This window comes from Erpetoichthys calabaricus, chromosome 3 (genome assembly GCF_900747795.2).
Source record: "Erpetoichthys calabaricus chromosome 3, fErpCal1.3, whole genome shotgun sequence".
Taxonomy (NCBI): Eukaryota; Metazoa; Chordata; class Cladistia; order Polypteriformes; family Polypteridae; genus Erpetoichthys; species Erpetoichthys calabaricus.
Genome location: NC_041396.2, coordinates 166,718,246 through 166,743,317, shown reverse-complemented (window position 1 = coordinate 166,743,317; position 25,072 = coordinate 166,718,246). Strand labels below are relative to the sequence as shown.

Below are 25,072 nucleotides of genomic sequence, written 5' to 3'. Positions count from 1 at the left end.
TGGAGCCAAGTCATGTTTGTTTTGGTTCAGAGCTGGATCCATGGCTTAACAGTAGAATTACCAGAGTCTACGAAAAAACTCATAGATCCGGCCCACCTTAAAACCATTCGCAGCTCTCTTTTGTCTTCTAAATGTGCCGATTAAGACGAGCCAGCAAGCAGCCGGCTATTCCATCCCCCACCGTCGCAGAGCGTTCACTAAGTTTTCCCAGCTCATGCCTTGTTTGATTATCTGGGAGTGACTGAACTGCTAGAGTTTTAGGGTGGAAATAATAGATCGCTATTTGGAACACACACAGTTCATGTGTGTTCCATTTCTACAGCAATCTGTGTAAACACATTTTTAAAACAGAAACGTTTTTCATATTTTAGTAGTAAATGACAAAATGTAGGCATAAACTATATAATGTATGAAGCCTGAAGTCCAAAGATCAAGTAAAAACACTTCCACAAAAGGTTCAAGACTGATACAATAGCTTCCGTGGCGTAGCGGTAAGATTTGCTGACTTATAATCGAGAGTCCCTGGTTCGATCCCCACTCACTCCTATATTTGCCGTTTTCAGTAGTGAGCTCCTCTTTTTGTTAATATTATGCAGTACACACATACATTTGGTTTGCGTCTGTAACACACGGTGTGCATTTATAGGACTTGTAAAAGTTTCCTTTTTTTTTTACTTTTATTCTCTCTAAATCACGATCACGATACATACTACCCCCCCACCAGGGATCTGACGCTGTTATTTTTTATTTGAAACGGAATAACTGGAGATGTGAGTGGTGTTTTGAGACAATGGAACTGGACATTCTCTCATCTGGAGGGATAAAAGCTGACACACAAACGCTGGCGAATCTGCCTTCTTCGTATCTCACCGTCACTTGATTTTTGTATTCGGTTTTATTGAGTGGTCCTGCTCATGCTGAATTAGAGTGCACCTTATGGTGAATGATGTCAAAACAACAAAAAAACACAGACGTAGGTATATATGATATTTGGAATTATTCGTTTTATGACCTGTATAGTACATTTCGGAAAACTTTGTGGCACGGATGCAACATTATTCATATTATTCATATTCATTCGCATAACATCTTGCGTTTTGTAATCAGTGAATGCGTTTTTTTTTTTCCCGATCTTGCCAGTCCCCACATGTTGCTGTATGCTGTTTCTTTTGTACTCCAGGACATGCAGAGGATAGAATAGTACAGAGCAGTAAGTTCAGCGTTATATGCAATAATCAGATTCAAATGTTAACTGTTCACACACACGCAAGGATAGTCTTTCCTACATTTACAACGTGTTTACCTGTTACAATGTACGCGCTTCTCTCTATGCTGTGGTTCCTATTACACACCTGAAAGAAAGAGACAATATATGTGAAAACATCATCGCACTAATGCAATATTATTTGAAAACGAACAGCGTCAGATCGGGTGTGGATTTATGTTGCCGCTATTACTGAAAGAAAAAAAGATCAACATGTGCGTTGATCCAGCAGAACTGAATAAGCTCACGCGCTCTAGCATCCCCACCCCCGATCTGACTCTAAGAAACAGCGCAAGTACAGACGCAAACCAAGTGTGATCAAGATTTCCCGGTTCGATCTCACTCACTCCTATATTTGCCGTTTTCAGCACTGAATAAGCTCACACGCTCTAACACCCCCCCCCCCCCCCCCCAAAAGAGCAGCTTACTACTGAAAACGGACATAAAATTTATAAATTTGTATGCACTGTAAATCGTTCAGTTTAAAATGTCGATCGCGGTTATTTCTGTTAATTAATTCATGCTTTTTACTTAGAGTCAGAACAGGAGCTTGTTCAGCTTATTCAGCTTCTGATCTGACTCAAACAGCGCCAGTATAACTTCACACCCAACCTGACGCTGTTCGTTTATTGCATTACTTCGACGATGTTTTCTGATTGGTACTATTCGCGTCATAAAATGATTTCTTCACATATATTTGTCTCTTTCTTTTTTAAAATGTGCGTTGTAGCACGCAGCAACTGGCCACCTGCATGTTCTCGCGCACACTGAATAAGACAGCGCTATATGCAATCATCAGATTCAAATGTTAACAGTTAACAGTTATATAGCACGGAATGGAAATCGGCAGTTCTTAGCATTGCACCACGCAAGCTGTCATATCAACCGCCTACTGTAACTTGCTTTCTTTTTTCTTCGGTTATATTCTTGAATAAAAGTGCACTTGTTTTATTATACTTTTACATGGCGTAGGGAAGGATCCTGAACATGACTGAGACAATGAAAAGTGAATTAAAAAAAAAAAAACAAAGCTAACCTTTGCAAATATCATAAATTACACCAGCCGTTACAGACTGAAATCAAATGTATCTTTTTATTCTAAAATAGTAAAAATAAGAACACCACTTCTCATAAGGGAGTCATATAGGATCAAACTCATGACCTTCTGATTGCCAGTCAGCAACTGATACTGTTGCGCCATGGCAGCAATCATAGTAAATAGGTGTCAATGTTCCACACTAAGGCAGCTTTTTTTGGCGGGGGCTTTTTTTTTTGTACCTTTTGTGAAAGTGTTTCTTTGATATTTGGACTCCAGGCTTCATACATTATATAGTTTATGCCTACATTTTGTCATTTGTTACTAGAATATAAAAAACGTTTCTGTTTTAAAAATGTGTTTACACAGATTACTGCAGAAACGCAACACACATGAAATGCGTGTGTTCCAAATAGCGATTTATTATTTCCATTCTAAAACTCCACTCACTCCCAGATAATCAATCAAGGCATGAGCTGGGAAAAGTTCGTTTACGTTCTAAGTCGGTGGGGGGATGGAATAGCCGGCTGCTGGCAGCATGTCTTTATCAGTACATTTAGATGACAAAAGACGCTGGCAGAGAGGTGAGAACGGTTTTAAGAAGCGATTTAAGGTGGGCCGGATCTACGAGTTTTTTCGTAGGCTCTGGTAATTCTAGTGTTAAAGGGCTGAAGCCATGCAAACACAGGCTTTACTTCTCAGCAGGCCTTCAGCCTTTCTATGCTTGATCCCCTCTATACAGGCAAGCTTCTTGGCCTAGCAAGCCTACAGGGAAGAGGCTCCTAATTGCTTGAAAAAGTTTAACAGAAGCCCCCACAAAAGGGAAGAACCACTAAAAACATCTGACTTGTACAAGGCAGACATAGCAAACATGTCCCAATGTGAAATTCCAGAATTTGCAACCCCTAAACAGAGTAGAGTCAGCGAAACTAGAAAAAGGCAATACTCATACAAGCCATTCCAGATAGCGAAATCAAAATGTTCCACTGCTGAGCACTCCTCTGCTTTCTCTTAATAAAGACCCAGGGGGACCAAGTAGTGGTGATGTCACGGGTAGCCCAGCCTCTGGAGGCTCCACCCACAAAACACATGAAATAATAGGACATTTAAAGAAACAATATACTGTACTTGTAACATAAAAATATAACAAATAATTATTCAGCAGTAACAAAAACCACAGTAAAAAACATAAATCCACATTGATATACAACATTGTTGAAATGTTGAAATTTGGGCTTAACCAATTTCATCAAGGTCTTGAATACTCAATATAAAATGGGAAAAGGACAGAAACAAAATAAATCTTTACAAAAACAAGAAAAGAATATTAGAGATGGTAATCAGAAACTGAAAAAATAAATAAAGGAATATGTTAACAAAAACGATTTGCAAAAATTAAACAAAAAGAGACAATACCCTTGAAAACCAATGACAGTTGTCCTCCCAGTACCACAGAGGAGCCTACCCACACTGCTCTCAACTTGGACAGCTAACTAAGATTTCAATTAGGGTTCCTCACCATCTTTCACTTGTCCCATTTAGACTGGGTTTCGTTTGTCATCTCACTGTTGTTTGATAATCTGAATTAAAATGCCTCATGCAAAGAATCTGGTTTACAGGGAATGGAAAGCTGGTCAAAATGTGGATGTACAGATATGAAAAAGTTATTACTTGTACTATTGAGTCTGTAACATTTGCCAAAGTCTGCACTGTTAAAAGGTGAAATGAATTGCTGTGATTTAATATTTGAAGATGTTTAGATAAACTTATTTTAATGTCACAATATGATATTATATATTTTATTTTGTACATTATATTTGTTTTCAGATCATATTACACAGTTAGTTAAATAATGTATTAGATCATAATATTAATCTTACTGGCAAAATACACTTTAATTTAGAAGTTGTGAATTCCAAAACAACAAACCACATTCTGTCTCAACAATGCATTCCTGAATATCAGCAGCAACAGGCACCAGGTATGATTGAACCCAGGATGACACGCCAGTCATTCACTCACTCACTCACTCATGCGCTCACACTAAGACAATTCAGAGACCCTAAAATAAACCTAAACTAAAATAATAAACCTAAAATGCACATCTTTGAGATATGGGGTAAAAATCACAGAATAACCTCCACAAGAACACAAAGGGAATTATAAGTGCAACCCTTGTGGTGCCCAGCGGGCGTCCATGCCCGGCCGGGACGCCCAGGAGGAGTGGAGGAGGGCTTGTGCCTCCTCCAGGACATGAGGGGGCGTCCTCCCTGGTGGCTTTGGGGACCACGGGTACGGAACTTGGAAGCTCAACCCTGTAGGGGCCCGTGGTCACTGCCAGGGGGCGCCCCAATGCCTTGGGAGTGTTGGGGGGAAGAGACTTGAAGACACCCGGTGGACTTCAGGCTTCACCATGGGAGCTTCCGCCACACAGGGGTGTGGCTATGAGCCCTCAGGATCCACCTGGAGTCCTTCCGGGGGGGAATAAAAGGGGCCGCCTCCCTCCAGTCAGGAGCGAGAGTCGGGTGGAAGAGGACGAAGCTTGGTGGAGAGGAGTGGAGGCGGACAAAAGACTGAGAAAGGCATTGTGCGTGTGGCCAGGACTTAAGGGGTGATTCGTGCTGAGGCACTGGGTATGTGCACTGTATATAATATGAATAAACACGTGTGTAGTAAAACCATCATGTCTGCCTGTCTGTGTCCGGGCTGTTCCCCACACCCTAAACTACATTAGTAAAGTGTGTGTGCATCTTATAACATTGTGAAGACAGCTTCTCACTTGCTTCTATGAGGAATGTAAATGAAATCAACCAAAGTAATTGAAGCTGATAAAGAGTTATCATTCTTACAATTCCCTTTCTATTTTTATTTAATTAATATTTGTATTAGTTTCTAGAATAGGCTTCCAATAAAAGCAAAAAGTGAAAACCTGAATATATAAAAAAAAAACAAATCTGACAGCCATAAATAAATATACCAACTTAGTTTTATCAAGTAAAATATATTAATGTTATTTTTAAATTCACTATCACAGTTTAAATTTCTTCATTTTGTTCTTCCCATCCCCATAGCCAGCCTTGGTTCTTGTTCATTTTGCAGCTGTCCAGAAAAGAAAGATCTCGACCTATTTTTAGTGAGCAACAGTTGTGCTCAAAAGAAAACAGGAGGCGTATCAATTTATAAGTAATCAGCACGTAAAAATGCCATTCATATCAGATACAAACTTCTACCCAGCAGGCTTCATTCAGTCTGTGCTTGTGCTGGCCAAGCAGTAAATAATTACAGATAATATTTCAAATTTCCAGCCTTGACGTGATCCACAAGTAGCATGCAACCAATGACATGGCATAACGACAACATGCAGTATAGATCCTGCCACGATGACGATAGTAACGGCTACTTTATAAATAACCACCACTAAGCTATTTTTGCCTTCACGTAGCTATTCTTAGTGTGGCGTGACATTTGTGACATTTACCTCAATCCCTCAAGCTCTTTAGCTGGTTATTAATTTATTCCAATATGTAAGTGATCAGCTGTCCATTTCTTCATTTTCTGTCAAGTTGTATATTGCATATTAATGTGTAATTTCTCTAAGTGGGTTGTGTTGCCTTAATTAATCCTGGGGGAACATACATATCCTTTGCCTGTGTAGTGTAATTTCTAGGCTGAATATCTGACCAGTGATAGAAAAGGTAGGGACAGCTGGAGGCAGCTGTCCAAATTCCTCCTCTCCATTAGTGTTTTAAAAATGCCTTCGAAAATGAGTTGAAACTGCTGTAACAACATAAGGCTGACTAAAAAAGGAGTGAGACATATCTAGCACAATGAGCCAGGATGAGTATGATGTGGCATCCTAAGAATTTGTGCCTGCACTCTATGAGAACCTGACAGACAACAACACAGTATGTAGACATAAAGTGGAATATTACCACAAGTAAAGTGAGCTTGAGTGCTATTTACCAGAACTAATTCCAGACAATTACAGTATTTTCCCTTTCTGAAAGCAAGGTGATTAACTCTTTTTTGCCTAAAAGAAAGTATTGCAATAAAAATGAAATCTGAGTAATCAATTGTACAAAATATAAAATAATGTGTAGTTGGAAGGTGTATAAACAATAACAAAAATTGAGATTGGAAGGCACAGAAATATAGAATGCTAACACAATTATGATAGAGGAGCAAAGATAACTGATTAAAAATTACAAACAAATATTGATAACAATATCTCAAAACCATACTGAACAAGTTCAGTGTCTTAAAGCATAGTTTCACTCTTTCATATAAAGACGACATCAGGTAATCCTGCAGTGCTTGTAATGGAAGTTTGATATTTTATCTGATCACTTTTCCCAAAAACATAATTATATGATATTGTTGCTATGTCCTTACACAGCACTCTTGTGATGAGTTTCCATACCATGTCCAGTATCACACTCATTCCTTGAACATCTTTGCCTGGTTTCATTCATTTTTAGCATGTGTGGCTCTTCGTAAACAAAAGCTAGTGGATTTTGGTGTAGGTCTCTAAACTCATTTATGTGCCCTACAGTAGCCTATATAGACCATATTCTTACCCATTTTTGGATGTATGAGCCATTATAGCATAACACGGAATAGGTAGATAGGGCCAGAGATGTCTGAATTGATCTGCTTGGTCTGCTGCCACTTATTCCACCAACTGGTTTTGGTAGATGAAATGAGATGAAAAATAGTATAACATTCACAAACTGGCTTATCCGATTCAGGATCATTGGAAACCAGTGCCTAAACAGTTAGCCTTGGGAGTAGTGCCGGATCCAACCCAGTGTGAGGTGCCAGTGCATCCCAGGCCCAGCTCATAGTCATACAAGACAAATTTACAAATATCTATTGACCTTACATGCACATTTCTGCAATGTGGAAGGAAAACCAGACTATCTACAGAAACAAATTCCACATGGTCATGGGGAGTGAAATCGAGAAAGATCACTATAAAAAGAAGACTCTCTCATAATTGAAAGCCCAAATAAGAACTAAAGAGGTGGGATTCTCTTTTAGATCAGGTGGCTAAGATAGCTGCAGCAGTCTGACTTGACATTCAGAAACTAAAAGGGAGGATGTACAACTAACAGGGATGCTGCCCAAGCAAAAATCTAGCAAAAGAATGAGACTTCAAGCAGTGAAAATGAGGTGTTTGCCCAGGATTGTTGAGTTCACTCTTTAAGATAAGTTGTGGAGCTCAGGAATATGAGATTTGGTGCTACTCTGGATCAAGCAGTCCCTGTTGAGGTGGTTTGGATATGTAGTTATGATGCCTCTTTGCACCTCCCATGGGAGGTGAACCAGATATGGCTGACTTGGAGAGCACCAAGGTGGAGAATCCAGACATACTAGAGGAAATATATCTCACGACTTGACTGGATTGCCCAGATATTCCCCAATTCCCCAGATATTCCTCAATTAGAGCTGGAGAAATTTACTGGGGACTAGGAGCTCAACTGGTGTACAGATGTAGTCTTCCCTCAGAGTCCAGTGGCCTGAGTTCCTGTCCAGCAGCTCCACATAAGAACATGCAACTGAGAAGGGTGCTGTCCAAACAAATATCTCAACTTTAACAAATAAGAACCAGGAGGAGGATGCAAACCCAAGATGCTGGATCCATGAGGCAGCAGAATTAACCACTACACCAAAATACCATCTGTGACTCTTTTGTACCAGCTTAAACTTAATATAATAAATCACCCCTAAATCTTTAATAGGCTGGCGCTCTCTCCAGTGATTGTTCCTACCTTGCGCCTGATGATTGCTGCAATAGGCTCCAGCATCCACCTTGACCCTGCTCTGGATAAGCGTGTTAAAAAAAATAATGAATGTAAATCTTTCAATAATTTCCAAAATGTCTTAAATAAATTAAAACAAGTTCATTAAATTATATAAATACTGTTTCACTTGCCCCATTTGGTTGCATTTCTGCAAATATACAGTAATAAAAATGATCATTGTGAAGAACAAATTCTGAATTTGTTCATTAAAACAGATTCTTTGTAAATGATCCTGTACATTTAAAAAGCCGTAAAGTGTAAATTATTTTTAAAAACAGTTCTATTAAATAATAGTAAGGCTACTATAGATTAATTATGATCATCGGTGAATGAACAGTGGTAAAGTGTTGAGATGTGTCCTCTTGGCCTCATCAAGACATGATCTTCAGTGAGCATTAGAACAGTTCACAGCTGAATGTTGGTATGAGACTTTGCACTTCATAGTGCTCTCCTGGAAACATTGCAGCTTGCACCTTGCAGGAAAGGGTTAAGCAGGAGTTATGTAATTTAAGTACCTCAGTGTATTCTTCATAAGGCAGAGGTGATCATGAGATTGACCGAGGTATCAGGGGAGCAGCATCAGTCATATAAACTTTGTGCTGAACTGTGGTGATGGAGCCGGAGTTAAGCCTGTAGACAAAGCTGTCAGTTTATCTGTCATGCTACATTTCCATCCTCATCTATAGTCACAGACTTTGGGTACTGGCCAAAAGAATGAGATTGCAAGCAACCGAAATGAGGCACCTAACATGGGTTGCTGGGTTGACTCTTTGAGACAGGTTTAGAAGCTCAGCAATATAATAGGACCTCAGAGTAGAGCTGCGGCTTCTCTGGATCAAGAAGATCCTGTTGAGATGTTTTGGGCATGTAGTTAGAATGCCTCTTAGTGTCTCCCATGGGAAGTGAACAAGACACGGTTCATTCAGAGAACATCAAGGTCTAGACCCCAGACGTACTAAAAGGATACCATAAACTGGAGGCACCAAGATATTCCTTAAAGAGGGCCAGAGAAAGTTGCTGGAGAATAGTAGACCTATTCAACCCAACTCATCATGTTGCTTCTGTGACCCTCACTAGAAAAAGTGAAATGAAAATAATGATAATGATGATAGTTTATGGTTATGAACATCATCTACACTATCTGCATAACTTTGCTAATGAACATGGATGTTAGTTATCTATCACATGAATTAGCAGGAAATTATTTGCATTGACAAGTGAAGGTGAGTTTGATACAAAATAACACATAGTTTAATGTTTTTTTGTTCTTTATTTCGCCTTATACAATTTCTTGTATTAGGAATTTGTTAGTTTTCGCATACCCCTTGGGGTCAGAGTGCAGGGTCAGCCATTGTACAGCGCCCCTGGAGCAATTACAGGTTAAGGGTCTTGCTCAAGGGCCCAGCAGAGTAGGATCTCTTTTGGCAGTGACGGGGATTTGAACTGGCAACCTTCGGGATACCAGCACAGATCCTTAGGCTCAGAGCCGCCACCACTCCGCCCCAATAATGTAGAATAGTGCAAAATGCTACACGCAAGAAGAAAGAATACAGTATTATTAACAAATACAAGATTTGGTGGAAGCAACCTCTGAAAAAGATTTAGGGGTTTACATTAGCAAAACATTCTTATTGTCTAGACCATGGCGACAGTGCAGGTGGGCTGCAGCTGATCCTAGATGAAACCACCCAACCCACCCAAATACTTCAACGGTCATGCCCAATTCACCGAGGCAGCATCGCAAGTGGATCATGGCCAATCCTGGATGACATTCCCAACCCCACTCTGACAATCATGTTCAATTCTCCAAGTAGGAAAAGCACTGACAATCGCACTTGATTCATCTACTGTTCTGATGCTCTGGTGGACTTGCCAGACCCACCGCCAGCTTTGCGCTTGATTCACTGAGGGGACCCACCCCACTATCCCCACTCGGATGATTGCACTAAACTCACAGAGGGGTCATGAACACCCTGAGAGGAGAAAAACTGTGTCGGACATCACAAAGGTTGGAAATCACTGGTCTATGCAACATTCAGAAATGATTACATGGGTAAATAAGATGTTAAGTTATATTGTAAAAACTGCTGAATACAAGTTAAGGGATGTTAAACCCAGAATGTATAATGCACTAGTGAGACAACACCTATCATGAGTACTGTGTGCAGTTCTGATTACTGTGCTACAAAAAAAATGGCAGCAACCGAGTGGATTCCAAACTACTCTGACTGTTCAGGAAAATTTAATCTCAATAGTATCAGAAAAGTTGATCCTAGCAGAATTCTTCCAGTTTATTTAAGGATGTTAGTGTACATTAAGGAGAAGCGCATTTAAGACTGCAGCCTGGAAGCACTTCTTCACACAAGGGTCCTAGGAATCTGGAACAGACTACCCTGACAGCTTTTAAAAGGTATCTGAATGGAATATTAAGACAGCTTAACTGTGAGATAATCAAATGTGCCTAGTAGACTGAAAACCTGTCAACAATACTACATTTTCAATCAAAAACACAGACATTAGTCTCTGTTTTACACATTTCATCCACACTTTCCTGGCATTTTCAACCCCTGAAAATGGAGTCTTCTGAAAATGGTCTCCAGAGATGTATGCTTTTGAAAATGCTGGCTCTGAGTTTCGGTGTGGATGGTCAAAAAAAGGTTTTAGCAAAAATGCAGAGTCTAATCATGCTTTGTGCTTATTACATAGCCATTCCTTGATTATATCCTGCTTGTTACAACTTCTCATTCCCTGATTGGTCACCCGTTCACAGCAAATCACATTCCAACATTGTCCACATAGAAGAGTTGCTTTCCCTGACACTTATTGTGTTGGTTATTTGTATCTAAATTGTATTTATTTTGTACAGTTTGAATGCTGCATACATGCTGAAATGGTAAATAATGTGCTGGCCGCTCCAGTTTTGTGATAATACATGTACTTAAACAACAGTCAACATTCACTATAGCCAAACCATTCACCCAACAAACACTTTGTAGTATTTTATCATTTTGTCATCCAATCACAGAATTCTCATCCATATTCGGTGATTATTTGTGAAGCTTTTCCCTGCTCTTGCAAAGTCACAAAATGGTATTTGGCCACCTCACCATTCGGTCATTTGGCATTAATATATTTTACATTTATTTTAATATATTTTAAATATGTTTGTGCTTACCCTAAAGATGCACATTCTAGTTTAACTGATGACAACTCTTTTAATATGGGTGAGTGTATGTGCGATATGTCTTGCTATATGGTTGCGAGACATGGACGCTATCCAGTGACCTGAGATGAAGACTGGACACCTTTGGTACTGTGTCTCTCCGGAAAATCCTTGGGTACAGTTGGTTTGACTTTGTGTCGAATGAGCGGTTGCTCATGGAGACCCGAATAAGGCACATTACCGTATTGTGAGGGAGCGTCAGTTTCCCCGAGGGTGATCCAGCTCGTAGGATCCTCATTGTTAGGGACCCGAGTGGCTGGGCCAGGTCAAGGGGTTGCCCACGTAACACCTGGCTGCGGCAGATAGAGGGTCATTTCCGGAGGGTGGGACTGGGCCGCATGTCTGCCAGGGGGGTTGCCAACCGGGATCCCAAACTGTTTCGTTGTGTGGTGGGTGCGGCAACGCACTGTACCAGTGCATGCTCCCCAACTTGACTTGAACTTGACTTGTATATGAAATGGACTGGCTGCTTGTGCATGGTAGATTCCTGCTCTTTGTCTAATGCTGTGATAGACTGATTCAGAATTGGATTAAGCAATTTCATTAAATAATAAGCAAAGGAATGGCATCTATTCTTAGAAAGTGATGTAACGTATTTACAATCATAATATTTAATGGCTACTCTTTTGTTCATCTGAGTAGTGACATCAAGTAAATTGTGTGGGAAATGTTTGAACTGCAAACATGCTGACAGATTTTTTATATTAAGTTTGAAAAACAATCACGACTAGCCAAAACAGCAACTCTCAATTATATTTTTAGATATTTGAAAAAGTACATATTGTTTTTATTGACATATGCAGGGCTTTTGTGAATGAAGAGGTGTGGGTACTGCAGATTCAAAATGAACAAACAAAGCACTTGTGTGCTTGGAATGAGGGTTAAACATTTCTCTAGTGCTTATCAGTTGCACACATTCCAGTACGATTAGAAAAGACAAGAACTCTCAAACTGGATGAAAAACCACCTTTCATAATATTTTTAGGCAGAGCTTATTGACATTGTTTAAATCTCTTTTTACTTTCCAAAGACAGCAATTTAAGTGTTTGTTTTAAGGCATATAAATATTGCACTTTTGGATCAAGTGATGTTCCCAATATGAAAATAAAAAATCATAGATTTTATCATAGGAAAAGATGACAAGTTTGTACTAAAAGAACATTTAAAAAGATTAAATATGATGAGATTGAAAACAGCTGCTTGATCTCCATATTTAAGACGTCTAACAGTCGAAGTGTATCGCTCTCGAGCGTTGCAGGTTCTGCCATTATAGTTCTGTAGTGAGATTTGTGTATTGCCATATTAATATGGTCGACTTTGTTTTTAGGTGATAGACTGCATTGCAGTCGTGTTATAAAATACCTAAGCTGACTAAAAAACTCCATCTCCTACTTCAACCTATTGATGAAAAGAGGCCATTCTGGCCAAAGCAGCTTGTCAATCAATATTGACCTAACTTTTGTAAACTATCATTTGTTAAGAATCTTAGCTTTGTGACAAGAGGAACAATGTTTGCTGTTTGTAATTCAAAATTAATAAATGCCATTTTGAGAGAGTTTTTATTTCATGGTCATTTTGTTGCCAGTAATGGCACCCACTGCTATTCATCGACAGGGGAGCTGTGTGTGTCATTATTAGTGCTGAAGTTATTTCAGAAGGAATTGTTGGATACATTTTTGCTTTATGGATTTGTGATCTGCCATTTTGTTTCCTTTGATAATACAGTTTCCATTTTTGTCTGTTTAACAATCATTCTTTTTGGACACTTTAGTTTCACAATCCAGTTTAAAACAATACCAGCAACCCACAATGACATCAAGTCAAGAAAGAACTGAGAAGCACTACTGTTTGCTGTACTAACTGATCATTTGCTCCATGCAACTTTGTGTGAAGAAATATATTTTTGGGAAGGGATGGACAAACTATGTCACATTGAGCCCATGGCACGAATGTGAGCGGCCTCTGGGCTTCTCGTGGAAACATTTGGCTGCATAGTAAATTGCCATGCAGTGTCATCCAAAAATAATTAAATAATCCAAACTCTCACAGTATAATTAAGAACAGTTGGTAACGCTGCAATTTTATATAAGGTATTTAAATTTTTCACTGCTTGCTTGTCTTTTTCAATATACAGTCATATGAAAAAGTTTGGGAACCCCTCTTAATTCTTTGGATTTTTGTTTATCATTGGCTGAGCTTTCAAAGTAGCAACTTCCTTTTAATATATGACGTGCCTAATGGAAACAGTAGTATTTCAGCAGTGACATTAAGTTTATTGGATTAACAGAAAATATGCAATATGCATCATAACAAAATTAGACAGGTGCATAACTTTGGGCACCCCAACAGAGAGATTACATCAATACTTAGTTGAGCCTCCTTTTGCAAATATAACAGCCTCTAGACGCCTCCTAAACCCTTTGATGAGTGTCTGGATGCTGGATGTAGGTCTTTTTGACCATACTTCCATACAAAATCTCTCCAGTTCAGTTAAATTTGATGGCTGCCGAGCATGGAGAGCCAGCTTCAAATCATCCCATAGATTTTCGATGATATTCAAGTCAGGGGACTGTGACGGCCATTCCAGAACATTGTACTTCTCCCTTTGCATGAATGCCTTTGTACTCCCTCTGCATGAATGCCTTTGTAGATTTTGAACTGTGTTTTGGGTCGTTGTCTTGTTGGAATATCCAACCCCTGCGTAACTTCAACTTTGTGACTGATACTTGAACATTATCCTGAAGAATTTGTTGATATTGGGTTGAATTCATCCGACCCTCGACCTTAACAAAGGCCCCAGTCCCTGAACTAGCCACACAGCATGATGGAACCCCCACCAAATTTGACAATAGGTGGCAGGTGTTTTTCTTGGAATGCGGTGTTCTTCTTCTGCTATGCAAAGAGCTTTTTGTTATGACCAAATAACTCATTTGTTCCGAAATGAATCTGGCTTGTCTAAATGAGCATTTGCATACAAGCGACTCTGTTTGTGGCGTGAGTGCAGAAAGGGCTTCTTTCTCATCACCCTTCCATACAGATGTTCTTTGTGCAAATTGCGCTGAATTGTAGAACGATGTACAGATACACAATCTGCAGCAAGATGTTCTTGCAGATCTTTAGAGGTGATCTTTGGGCTGTCTGTAACCATTCTCACAATCCTGAGCATTTACCGGTCCTGTATTTTTCTTGGCCTGCCAGACCTGGGTTTAACTGCAACTGTGCCTGTGGCCTTCCATTTCCTGATTCCATTCCTTACAGTTGAAACTGACAGCTTAAACCTCTGAGATAGCTTTTTGTAGCCTTCCCCTGAACCATGATACTGAACAATCTTTGTTTTCAAATCTTTTGAGAGTTTCTTTGAGAATCCCATGCTGTCACTCTTCAGAGGAGAGTCAAAGGGAAGTACAACTTAAAATTGACCACCTTAAATACCTTTTCTCATGATTGGACACACCTGTCTAAGAAGTTCAAGGCTTAACAAGCTAATCCAACCAATTTGGTGTTGCAAGTAATCAGTATTGAGCAGTTAAATACATTCAAATCAGCAAAATTACAAGGGTACCCAAATTTTTGCACAGCCAGTTTGTCACATTTGATTTAATTTCATACAAGTAAATACTGCTTCACTAAAAATCTTTGTTCGGAAAACACCCCAGTACTCAGATGTTCCTAGGTAATGAAAGACATACCACTGTTATCTTTTTTGTTGATAGTCGAGTAAATTATTATGCAGGCTGAGAGGGGTTCCCAAACTTTTTCATATGTCTGTATGTGATTTTAAAGAACTGGAGTCTGTGCCTGGCTGAGTTTATTATCAATCGATCTGGTGGGCAGTGCACCACTGAAGGCAGAATGTTAGGTGTGACTATAGGTCACACAAATCAGTATAAACAACACCATTTACAAATGCGAAAGAAGGAGGTTAGAAAAAGAAAGATTTCCCTGTAGTGGATTGACCAAAACAGATCAATCCATGTGTTCGGTGAGACGAAGAGTAAAATGTACTTACCGGGCAGCATTCCAACTTTGGGCAATGTGTGTGTTTTTCAAATTAACAAGTCCAAAGAAGAGGACAGTTATACCTCTCTGGGTGACCAGTTTTGGTACAGAGCTGTTAAGTTCTCCTTATCTATATATTTCAAACTTTACAGTAATCTGAGGCAGTTGCAACAGGCAAAAACTATTCAGTTCTCCGATTTTAAAGATCATATAAAAATGAAGACTTCCCCACATATTCAGCTTAGGTCATCATCCTTTGTCATTGATTTGAATTTCACTTTCAGGATCTGCAAGACAGATTTTGCAGTTTTTTCAATCTCTTTTTGCTGTTAATTTGAGCAGTTTACCAAAGTTTTTTTTTTTTTGCAAGATTTCTACAGACTGCACATTTCTCAGGATTTGTTTCTAAGGTTTTAAGCTTGCTGTGTGCATGCCAAAATTATTTGGTTGCGTTTACAGTTGCAAGTAGGTCTTTTCACAAATGATAATTATTCAAAGACGATGTAGAAGCCTTACTTACAGGTACAACTCTTTGCAATGAATAACTTTTGGATGACCAGCATTTCAATTAATGCTAACAGTTTGTGCAGAAGTTAAGAAGTTTCATTTTTATGACTAGATCAATGTCATGGCAAAGTCACTTTACTTGAAAATTGGTCTACTATTGGTGTTTAAGCATTGCTTCTAATAAGATTTTATAAAAAAAACATCATTATTATTATTATTATAATGTTTCCCCGTTATAATAAACCATTTATTGAAGGAAATATTTAAACTTAACGTTTGTCATTAACATGCTAGGGCTTATAGTCACGCCTAGATTTTATATGGCTCACTGTATGAGTCATTATTGACAATTCATCCCACCACCAAAAAGGTTTGCCTTCCCTTTATAAGGTATCACAGATTTATAGGGCTCTCGCCCCTGAACTTTGTATTATATTTCTTTTGTTTTTTTAATACTGTGCTATTGCTTTGAGTTAATTTGCCTTCCTTTAGCAGTTTCTGTGTTTTTGCTAAAGAGTTATCTATTGTTAATCCCTGGGTTAATTTAAATATTTTCTTTCTTGTTATGGTCACTGTGATTAATTTTATAATTGTCTATTATGGTGGTGAGGTGAATGTGAGTAAACATCTAGGGTGTAACACAGTGCTAGTATGGAAGAAGAACACATTCATTAAATCACAAGGCCATGAGAAAGAGAACAGAGACTTGGGAGATGAATAAAGAGGAACCCATGCAGATGTTAGTGCTTGCCTATGGACCCATCATCTTAATGATGGTGATGAACAATATGAAACAGCCATAGCTGGTACTATAAAACTGATAGTGTTCAGGTTGGGAATCTAGCCTCATCTTGTTTTCATTTCGTATCAATTTTGCTGTGACCTGCAAAAATAAGAAGTGAAATCATTGTGCCTGTTAGGCTCTTAGAGTGCAGTGTTGGTGTAAATGGTCTTTCACTAAACAAGACCATTATTGGGATGTACCAGAGGATTTTAATTGCCAGTAGTTAGCAGGAGCAGTGGCGTAGCTAGGGACAGGCAGAGGGGGCGGTCCTCCCCAGGCGGCACATTTTTGGGGGTGACATTATTGGCCAAAAGGCTCAGAACACTTTACGTGTAAGCAGTAGTGTTCGGAAAAATTTCACTCATGAATGAATTCTCTGATTTTCATCCACAAATGCTTCAAAAATCACTTTCAGACAGTCCTTCTGTGACGGCATCATGCACGGCAGTTGAAATTTATGAGGCAATTACAAAAATAAACAGAAACATTAGATAGATAGATAGATAGATAGATAGATACTTTATTAATTCCAAGGGGAAATTCAAAAATTCATTACACCGATAATAATTTCTAGGAAGATAAACAACTAATTCACAATGTATAATTTCGTTTCATTATCAATCCGAATGCGTTCTTGCTCATCCCCACCTGTCACTTGTACACCACACCGGTTCTGGTTTTCGCAGCATAATTATATTAAACTAATAATCAGAACACAGCTTATCAGTGCGTCTGTACTATATTCTTGTCTAGTTAATGCTTATAAATAATTATATGTGAAAAAAATATTGCTGTTTCTCTATATATAAAAAAATCTATGCAAAATGTATCTTAATTTTTCTCTATACGTCATTTTAATTTTCTATTTAAATAGGTTAACATATTCAGATACGTTGGAGGAAAACAAATTGAAGCCCCGACCCGCCTTAAGTGGCGCGAACTTGAGCTACGCCACTGAGCAGGAGTGTTTGGGGGCCAATGGGAGATAAGTGCGCTCTTTGAAAGAAGTTAGCAATCAAACTGAAATGGGCAGAATAGAGCTACTTTAACAGACAGGGTCTATGTGTGTGTATATGTTACTAAGTGGCTATTCCGCATGTTCCTGGCATTGTTTTTGTTTGCATTGTTTTTGTTTTTCTACTTAAGATATGTATATACTAATTAATAACATTCTCTTAATATCAAATTTACTGTATATTTTACAGATTTTAGTGTTCAATCAATGGGATCACCAGTTAACATATGGTATTTTGTGTATAAACATAGATTAAGCCTCAATTTTGTTTTGTGTTGTTCAATAAACAAGCCTATTATTGGAATGTACCTTTGGTAGCACTAATAAGTATTATAAACTAAAGAATTTGAAAACACAAAGAATCGCAAAAAATCCCAAAAAGTACTCATTAGTGGAGGGAAACTGTAAAACCCTATCTAGTCACAAAGAGGGCAACAAAGAATCTTTATGAATAAAAAGATTTATTTGTACAAAAAATCCTCTGAAGACAGTGAAGCTCCTAAGAGCCCAAAAGGAACAGTAAGGGATACAAGAAAAGGCAAAGGCAATCCAAGGCAAGTAAGTCCTAATCTTAAATCCAGAATACAAAGTGAAAAACAAACTAGTAAGTCAAAAATCCTATAACTCAGAAATAATAAAAAAGAGCAATATACACAGAATAACTCACCACCACCATAAGCACATTCAATGAACCGCAAAGGACTGGAGGCTTTCTTAGCTTTTATAGACCTGAGGGCAGTCTCTTGACGAAACACACAAAACAAGGAAAAAGATACAGCGACATAACCAAATTCAATAATCAACAACGTTAACCTAAAAATTAACAAAACAGATTATTAATGAGATTATTTGAATCCCAGTTTGAGGAAGGAGTACCCTGTCTGAAACACAATCATGTAAGGATTTCGGTTCAAAATAGCCAGCAGGAGCATGCAGGGGCTTTGCTCTAAGTGGAAGCATTGGACCTTTCCTTTGTTCTTATTGTACTCTTTATCTTGGTCATTTGACCTTTACTGTTTGGATTTTTTGGGGGTTTTGACTAGCTAGTTCTTGGAGTTTGATTTAGGTTTAACAGTTTTGTATTATTATTAGGAGTTTGTTTTGTTTTGGTCTTTTTGGCTTTTTTTGACTATTATTTTTTGTTGTTTTTTGGAGACCTAGAATTCCATTTTGATATTTTTGGATTTTGTTTTCATTCTTCTTTAAATTTTGAACTTTCTTTTAAGTTTGTGTTATTTTGTGCCTTATTTTCTGTTGTACTGGATTTTTTTGGTATTTCATTAAATAGATTACATTCATTAATTATTGATAGTTTGGTCTTTTGGGTCAGGTTTTAGATGTTTTTATCCCCCTTTTGACATTGCCTTTGAGGCAAATCATAACATAACTCTTAATCAATTTCAATTTGTGCCCTTATGTTATGGTAGAAGTGCTTGCTTTAAAGTGACAGCAGGCATTGATCCAAATCAATTCTTTATTTATTGAAATGAAATTAAGATTTATTAAAAGGTAGGAGGGCAGCAGACCTTCAATTCGCTGTCTACCTCACACCTCACCTGACCATAATGGAAAAATCAAGCATTAGCTACAAAGAAATCCATTAAAAGTATTTTACTGATGTTTTTGCACATTATTATTTTTAGTTTGTACCTGTTGATTCAAACACCACAGCTCTGTTGAATGAAAACAATCTCGTTTGATTAATTCATCAACGAAAGTCTACTTATTTAACTTCTTATAAAAAGAACAATCTTACAGGATAAAGTGGGATTTGTTAAAAGAATAAGTAAGAGAATGCATAAAAATGAGCTGTATAGTATATACCTTTATCACCAATTGAAAAAAAAAAGAATTTAAATATAACATATTGAAACCTCCTTAATCCAATTCAAGGTCACTGGGGAGTGAGGAACGTATACTGGTAGCACTGGATGCAAGGCAGGAAAGGGTTGTCAAACTGTCACACACAGAAGGGGACAATTTAGAATCAACAATCTACATAACATGGATGTCCTTGGGTTATGGAATTAAACAACCAAATGTCAGTACATAAAGTTTTAACTTCTACAATAAGCAGGATCATCCATGTGCTGCTTTTTAAATGATAATGAAAAGACAAAAAAAGTGTCTACAGTACATACAGTACTCAAATTTAAAACCTTTATTTTCAACATTATAGGTTCCCTGCAGTTCTTTTTTTAATAAAGGATAACCCAGGGGACCCTAAGTTAAATATGACAAAATGAATAAATTTACACAATAATGAGAACAAAATTCCTCAGAGAGGTGACTCATGTTACTTCCTTAGTGAGGTAACCAGCAAGCGCTGAAGCGTTTGTTAACACTTAGCAATTCGATTCTGGTTTAATCAGAGGGCTGTGGTGAAACTGCTAGTCACTCCAGCTGAGAAGGTATTCCATAATTGCCAATATTTAGCCTCATTTTAAAATTCATGATAAAACACTCAGTCACAGCCAAATACTGACCTGCTCTCTTAAACGTGTTATTATCTTTAATGGTTAAGCAAGGAAAATTATCATAATCAAGACGTCTGTTCCAAAATACCACACACAGTGATTCTATGTGCCAGAAACACTTTCTTAAAAATGTGGTCAAATGCAGTAGAAATTTGGAGATAATAAAGCTGTTGCAGCAGCTATTAGTAGTGCCAGCTGTCTATGCAGTTTATTAATTTACATTTTAGGTATGTGTTATCAGAAAATTAGAAAGATTTAGACACGAACAGGCCATTCAGCCCATCAAAGCTCACCATTAAATTCCTCCAAAATAACACCAAATTGAGTTTTGAAGGTCCCTAAAGTCCTACTGTCTACCACACTAGTTGGCAACTTATTCCATGTGTTTATTGTTCTCTGTGTGAAGAAAAACTTCCCAATGTCTGTGCAAAATTTACGCTTATTTAATCTGTAAAGACACCAGGGTACCTGATTGAACCCTACTGAAATGTAAGAAGTGAATATAATCTTTACAAAGGTATTGGCTAGGCCAAATTTCAAATAGTATAAAGTATAGTGCATACTCTTAAGAGGAGATCGATTTTTCAGTTTTTTTTCTAGTCATGAGGTATGACAGATTTCCAGATATCATTGCCAGACCATGTCAGTTTAAACAACTAAAAATCACTGTCCATGTCTCATTTACCAACTGAGTGTGGACCATCTAGCACAGTGGTGCTTGGCCATCTTTCTTACAGGCAATAGCACGCAGCCTGAGGGAGCCAGCGCTGTACAAAGAGTTAACAGCTATGACATCTTCAGCCATAATCGTGGCCATTTTTTTCTTCTTTTAATTCTGTTAAAGTATACAAAATATGTGTTAACAAAAAGAGGAGTTTCTCTTATGTTTGTAAAGTCCAAAAAACTTGCATTCCTTATTCCTCGTCGTTGCATTCTATGCATTGCAATTCTGAATCGTTGGTTCTCAGCTCTCATTTCCAGCTTCATGAATAAAGACAACATCAAACCTGATTGATTTTGTCAGAGTGAGTTGCAGACTAGTTGAAGTGAGTGGCTGGCTATGTCACAATACATAACTGACTTCACAGGAGTGTGCTGCCAATTGCCTCCAACTTGCTAAGATTATGAAGGTTACAACTGAAAAGACACACAATGTGAAATAGCCTTAAATGTCCCTTGCACAACCGTTGGAGGACTTTTCCATTGTCTGAACCTATTCAGATAGCAACATGCACAAGTCTGAAATGAGGTGTAAATGGGAGGACAGTTGTGGAATTAGTCTAATTGGTTAACCTTTGGTAATGATGATTAGAATGTATTAGTATCGGATAAACGGATTGTACAGAAAATTTAAATTTATGGATCGATGCATTCTCAATCAAGTTAATGCAAAATGTGTTGTATTAGCTAGCTTTAGGTCATGTTAAATATGAAAAGCTTGTTCCTGTTTGTTCCAAATAGTTAGAAAGCTGCCTGTGCTTATCAGCTCAAGGCCACTTGCTTTTATTTCTAGCAGTTTGGCCTCTGTGTGTCTGCCTGCCTGCTTGGCTAGTACCATGAGGTGAAGACAAGCCAAGGATGGTATGTTCTATAAGAAAACTAAACACCATTGTCGTAGGGATGCACCTGGATAAAACTTTAGCCTTGAGGGATGCTTGTGAAACAAGCAACTATTCATTTAAGCGTCCCTTTATCTTAGGTGTGTGGATCTTCCTAATTCTAATTTAAATGGGAATCGATCGATAAATAAGAGTAATGTTGGCAAGTTTTGCTCAAATGATGGACATAAGGTCAGGTGATGAGCATTAGGTAAAGGTGGGCATGGACATTCGGTAATGGTTGAAAGAACCAAAAAGATGAGAGTATTTTGCAAACATGCCAATGCACATCCTAGTTTAAGCATTTGCTCAATTGTCAAGTCTCTTTGTTCCATTGCTGTGTAAATATGTTGCATATAATTTAAACTTCCTCCTGCCTGTCTTTGCTCAACAGTCATTTCTACCACACAGTTCAACAGAGAGAACACAAAAGTACATCCGCAAGTTTTCTGAACAATTCAGCAGTCTAAATGATCATACTGCTGTAACAATATGAGGAAATGTTCTCAGAGGGATTTCAAGTAAACACAAGAAGAGAATGCAAACTCCAAGAGAAGGCATATCAGCCCTATATATATATATATACAGTACAGTAAATATACAGTATATCTCATTGGTCATTCAGTGCTATGAATGGATAGTGCTACTTCTCATTTCACAATCCAGCCAATACAAGCAAAACTAGATAGAAATTTGGCAAGATATTACTGTGCGTAGTTACAAAGAAGAAGCTAATGTGCAGCGATAGCCAAATGTCGTTCCACCAGCTCTGTATGGGATACATTTTTAAAAAATTATCTCATGTTTTTCATAAAATAGTGTAAATGTGGCTCTGGTATAACAATTCCTTTTCATAAAAAGTGCCATCTTTGCCATGAATAGTAAAACTGGTGAGCATCTTGTTCAGAAATATTAGTATTCTGCACAGTTTAATGTTTGCACATTGTGAACTGGCCAGGTTCAAAAGTTACCTCCTCTTCCACTCTTATACTAGCCACACTTACATCATATTTCTTTAAACTACAGTTAGGAATTTGCTATTAGATCATTTTCCAGGAGTTACAACTGTGTTTGAACTTTGTCGTTTAAAAAGAAACAGCTGGAATCTGCTGAGTGGAACTTGTAATCATCTATCAAAATCACAAGCTGTAAGAGTTATACTGTATATGTGGGGCTAGGCTGGCTTCAGGCCAGCAGTCAAAAATGGGCCCTTAATTGAAAATTAAAACTTTACATTGAGTGGTGCCTCTGCACAAGACAAGTCAGTGAATACATGACAACACTGCAAAACTTCCACTCATTTCTCTTTAGTCATTCATCGTATTTTGAACTGAACCCGTGTCTTGTCTCACGTAAAGCAGACCAATATTTGAAAGTAATAATATCTTTATTTATTTACTTGGAGAAGCTCAGCTGTAGCAAGCAACTGTTAATAGCTTTCATGTATTTATTTAATTAGAAAGTGCCAGTCAGTGATACTGGGTCTAATTTTGGAACGGAGTGCTCCAGTTGTCAACAGCTGAAAGCCTGTGTTAAGTGAATGCTTAACATTTGTACTGCTGTATGAATTCACTTCAAAATTAAGAAATATATACAGCACGTGTCATATGCTTTTGTGTTTAGAACTTTTAACATGCAGATTAAATGTTCTATTTTTCACAATAGTGCTTAACGCCTGCAGACTTTGTTGCTCATTGATAGGGAAAAAATTCTCCATGATTTTGCAAAACTCTTCTCTGGACTTTTGATGCCTTCCACAGCCCCACAACACCCCACAATGGATTCCACACGTCCTATCAAAATTTTATTCCAGCCTTGAGATTTTTGGTGTTAGGCTGAACTGGAATGTCCCACAAACATTGCCCAGGTAAGTGAATTCACCCAATTGATAAATAACAGAACAAAGATGAGAAGTGAACCTGCTAGAAGAGAATGGTAGTAGTAGTAGTAGTAATAATAACAACAATAATAATAATACGTTTTATTTATATAGCACCTTTCCCATGCTCATTGTAGTGATGTCAACAGTCTGCCCTGAAGGAGATCAGACATCATTTTCTGACTTGACGAAACATTCCTTTAACTCATTGAGCTAAGCTACTCATTCGTCTGCTCCACAGGCCAGTAAGACAAGAGAGTGACCTTTGACCAATGCTCTCTAAAGTACTCTAAATAAAACATTTTGTTAAAATTGAAGTACAAAAACATTTGTGCAACATTCTTGCACTGTAATAGGCTAAGCTTTAGAAATGAGTTTGGAATACCAAGATGACTATGAAATTAGGTGTTAAGATTGCCATGCTGGTGAAACTACAAATCCAGAGGGTATCACCAATGCAATGACTTTTCCTTTCTATGTAATTTTACAATAATTGTAGAAGAGGAGAAGATTCACATTGCAAATTAACATTCAAATACACTTTGGTCTATTAAATATATGGCATAAATTCAGCTTTCTTCGTTCTACCACTCAAAACATGATACAGTCTTCACCCACAAAATCTCTTTGACTTATGCAATGTTTCTATATTATGCAGGATTTTGGAACAGTTACTCCATTGATAAATATTCAGCTGAGTCAGTTGGTATGGCATAAGCCATCCAAGAAGAAATATTTAAAAGGACTGCTATGATGAGTCTATTTCAGTTAAGAGAAAGATAAAGGTTTTCATATTTTATTGGATATTTTGGTACAATACAGTACAGTACATGCTTGAAGAAAATAATACATTCCACATTCACAAGGAGGAGATTTTTATTCTCTAATGTTTCAATGGGAAAGTCAGGCCAAATCAGAAGCCAATCTCCTTAACTTCTAACTTTGGGCCTCTATGAAGTTGCCTTTGGGTCTTTCAGAGTTGGGGTTTTCTTTAGGGACACTACAGGGTCTTGAGGCCCCACACCATAGCATGATTATTTTTAGTGAAACATTGCTGGCTGCTGTGTTCGCAAATGGCCTAGCTAACACATTTTTGCCTTTAGTAAATACAAGGGAACCATCTTCTCTCATTGATGTGTCTGGGGTCTCCTAAAAGCTGGATTATCCTACATGTCAGACACATGTAGCCTGCTTTTGAAAGTTTAAAACTTGGGAGCTTGAATACCCTCCAGAGAAAGATGACAGACCATGTTTGGTGTAAGAACAGCAGGACTGTCCAGTAAACGTGTACAGGAGCACACAAGGCCTCAATACCTCTGATGTTAGCCTTTGTGGGGACTAAACTGGGAATATTCTAATACTTGATTTTACTGTATATGCTCTGCAGTTTAAACACTGGCTTTTCCTTTTTTAGAGTCATAGTAATCATCCAAATCAGGTTCTTGGTTATCATTCTGGAATGAAGATAAATGAATGCCAACGCCAA

At 38.0% G+C, this 25,072-nt stretch overlaps 1 protein-coding gene across 1 annotated transcript in view; it reads right to left on the bottom strand.

Annotated features, from left to right (window-relative positions):
• The window catches only part of LOC114648454 (filamin-A-interacting protein 1), a 208,681-nt gene extending 184,851 nt beyond the window's left edge, over window positions 1–23,830 (bottom strand). The window contains 1 exon segment of the mRNA XM_051925552.1: window positions 23,704–23,830. Coding sequence (XP_051781512.1) covers window positions 23,704–23,718 — 15 coding nt within the window. The 5' untranslated portion in view covers window positions 23,719–23,830.
• Window positions 23,831–25,072: the final 1,242 nt, after the last annotated feature.